Source organism: Miscanthus floridulus, chromosome 5, assembly GCF_019320115.1.
Source record: "Miscanthus floridulus cultivar M001 chromosome 5, ASM1932011v1, whole genome shotgun sequence".
Taxonomy (NCBI): domain Eukaryota; kingdom Viridiplantae; phylum Streptophyta; class Magnoliopsida; order Poales; family Poaceae; genus Miscanthus; species Miscanthus floridulus.
In genome coordinates, this window is record NC_089584.1 from 120,894,007 (window position 1) to 120,897,415 (window position 3,409).

Consider the following 3,409-nt stretch of genomic DNA (forward strand, 5'->3'; position numbering starts at 1 on the left):
AAAGTTTAGAGCGTGTGTGTATATATATATATATATATATATATATATATATATATGGAGAGGCTATTCAGTAGCCGGCTACAAAATAAGTTATTCTGTAGCCACCTCCATTTACTATAATTTTATATACTAATTTACCATAATATAAATACATATTTACGATAGTTGGGTTACTATAACATATGGAGATATTTACCATAACGTTATATTAAACCACTTAGTAAGGAGTTACTATAATCTCGTAAAATAACATAGTAATTATCGTAACTCAAAGTGGCTACAGAATAAGTTATTCTGTAGCCAGCTACAGGATAGTAGTTATATATATATATATATATATATATATATATATATGACCGTTCTAATTTTTTTAAGTGGCTCGGCAATTACAGTCTTTTTATAATGGCATACGGCCAAAAAAGCCTCCCTCTCTGACCGTCCGGGATGAGGAACCCGGCGGCACCGGGCGCCGTCACTGAGTCGGCGGAGCTGGTCCTGCCGTTGTTGCCGCCGCAGGACCTCGCGGCCGTGGCATCCGCCTGCCGCGCCCTCCGCGCGGCTGTGACTGCTGTCACCGCGCGCCGCGCCGCCGACGCCGCACGTGGCCTAGAGCCGCTCCCCATTCCGTTCCGCAACTGCGTCGACTCCAAGCCCTATGCCTACTTCCTGTATACCCCCTTCTCCCTCACCCGGCTGGCTCCCGGCGCCTCCACCCGCAGCGCCCAGCCGTGGGGTGCCGCCTGGGCCCGTCCACCAGGCCCCACCTGGCCCCGCCCCAACCTCGACGGCTTCCCATCGGCCGTGTGCGGGTGCGCGTGCGCCGCGGCGGAGTGCGGTGGTACCCAATGCGCGTGCACCGATGTGGAGGCCGACGCAGCGGGTCCGGGCTTGGAGGCCGGGATGGGGAGCCTCAGGGAGTGCGGCGACGGCTGCACGTGTACGCCCTCATGTGGAAACTGCCATACTCAGCGCGGCGTCGCTGTGCGGCTGCGCGTCGTGCGCCACCTGCACAAGGGGTGGGGGCTGCACGCCGCGGAGGCCCTCGGCCGCGGGCAGTTTGTGTGCGAGTATGCCGGTAAAGCAGAACACGCCCCTCTCTCTAGTTTCTTTGCGCTTACTTATTACCTGTTTGATTTGCATCATGAGTTGAACCGATCTGTTACCAACCCATCCTTCGTAACTAGCGTAATTTTATGGACTGACCGATTCCTTGGACGACGCGGCTCTGTCCCATGACGGACGAACTGATTTAGGATCGAGCAGTGCCACAATCCAAACAGATTGTTAAGTACTCCTTACCAAACAAAACAATTGATCAATGATTACTCGATTGCCAAACGGGCATTATGAACACACCATAATAAGCTAAACTGTACTGTAATGATGCACAAGATTATAACAAAAATTACCTTGCCATCTTAGTAGATTGTTAACCATGTTTGTGCTCTCCACATTTCATAGATATATAAATTCTTATTACTTGTTCACTTGTGTTCTCGGTTAGTTGTTCATCTATGCTTAGTTTTGCATTGGTTCTGTCCCTGTCATAGCTGGAAAGAAACAGGTTCATTCAAGGAGTACATGGCAAGCCCTTTTTAGTTGCCACAGTATCTGTGGATTCATGTAAAATACATTTGTAGTCCTGTACAATTTTTAGCCTCGTGGTGCCCTTTGCAAAAAGGACTACAAGAATCATGCCTTTTCAGCGTAAGGTGCTGTTGACAACTTGACATACATAGGTTTTAATGCGGTAATAGAGCTTAGGTGCATCAGCTCTAGACAGAAAACTTATTCGCACATTGAGGTTTATGATTAGTTTTTGTGCTGCATTATAACTTCGCTATTGGAAAAGATTCAGTTAGAAGATTAGCTCATGGAATATCTTAACTTCATGCGATCATGCCCCTGCATCATTTTAAGCTTATCAAGTTTCAGAAATTCTCCACATAGCTGTTAGCCTAGTGATCTTTTATCTCCAGTTTATGAGGTTGCAGGGGATTTAAAAGGTTGAGTTTTGTTTGGTCTGGCATTCTTATGTTTGTCTCATATAGTCATAAGATCAGTTAATATCCAGAACAGTATGCTGAGCTTGTGCGCTGATATTTGGAAATATAATATTGCTGATTGTTTACATGCCATCTTTCCAGAAATTACATTATTTTTATTTTGTTTCACACGGTTTCAGTTCACGTTGAGTTGTGACTGTTGATTAGTGATACCTATAGTCACTGGTGCTTTCTTTTGTGGTCATCTTTGTATTTAAACTGTAGGGGAGTTTTTGACAACCGAAGAAGCGCGGAGAAGGCAGAAGCTGTATGATGAACTTGTCTCTGGTGGCAAGCTCTCTCACGCACTGATTGTCATACGAGAGCATCTCCCTTCTGGTAAAGCATGCTTAAGAGTCAACATTGATGCAACCAAAGTGGGAAATGTGGCTCGCTTTATCAACCATTCATGTGATGGAGGCAACCTGCACCCCGTGCTGGTGAGGAACTCTGGTTCGTTGCTCCCAAGGCTCTGCTTCTTTGCTGCCAGGGATATCGTGGAGGGAGAAGAGCTCACCTTCAGTTACGGTGATTCTAGGGTTAGGCCCAAGGGTTTGTCATGCTTTTGTGGAAGCTCGGGTTGTTCTGGTGTGCTTCCTTCAGAAGAAACTTGAGAGCTGACGCCATCATCTGTGATGTCTTACAAGGCCCTGTTCGCTTCTTTTATAATCCGTACTTTTCAGCTTCTTTTTTCAGCCGGAACAGTGTTTTTCTCTCGCAACAAATCAGCCGGAACAGTGTTTTGGCTTGTTTTTTCAGCGAAGCGAACTTTGCCTAAGTTTGATTCTATTACTGACTTTTGTAATAACATTGGCTTCAGGAGGAATTCCGTGGCACATTCTTTTTGCCATACTGTAATGTGATGTGTGCAACAAACAAAAAACAAGCGGTCAGTTTTTGGTGAAGAACTGGTCACGTTCGTAATGTGATCCGTTTTGGCTGTTGTGGACATGCGTTTCCTGCTTACAGTTGATTGACAGATTCTTTGACTGTCAATTTTCTAGCGGATGAGGCTCAACACGACAGCCAACCTTGCATGGCAACGCAGCTTTTGATACTTTGCTTCTTTTCCAGGATCTCTCCGTTTCTGCTTTTTCCAGTTCCAGGAGACGCTTGTTTCTTCTGTACAACTTCTGCAGTTGAGTTTCTGCATGATGTGAAACACGGCTATCCGCCTGAAAGGCACGAATGCGTCACAAATGTGACTTGCGTGGTCTGTACAGTTAGGGATGTAAACAAAAATGATAATTTTCGATTTTCGGAAATCGTTTTTGAGTTTTTTTCCTGGATTTTCAGGCCAAAATGAAAACGATAGCGGTAATCGAAAAAAATGAAAATGATAACGATAAAAATAATCGGAAACG

At 45.4% G+C, this 3,409-nt stretch overlaps 1 protein-coding gene across 1 annotated transcript; it reads left to right on the forward strand.

Moving 5' to 3' along the window:
- Window positions 1-421: 421 nt before the first annotated feature.
- On the forward strand, window positions 422-2,989 carry LOC136453318 (histone-lysine N-methyltransferase SUVR3). The gene is made up of 2 exons (XM_066453889.1): window positions 422-1,075; window positions 2,271-2,989. Exons 1-2 carry the CDS (start codon window positions 445-447, stop codon window positions 2,657-2,659), a joined length of 1,020 nt encoding a protein of 339 aa, XP_066309986.1. The 5' UTR covers window positions 422-444; the 3' UTR covers window positions 2,660-2,989.
- Window positions 2,990-3,409: the final 420 nt, after the last annotated feature.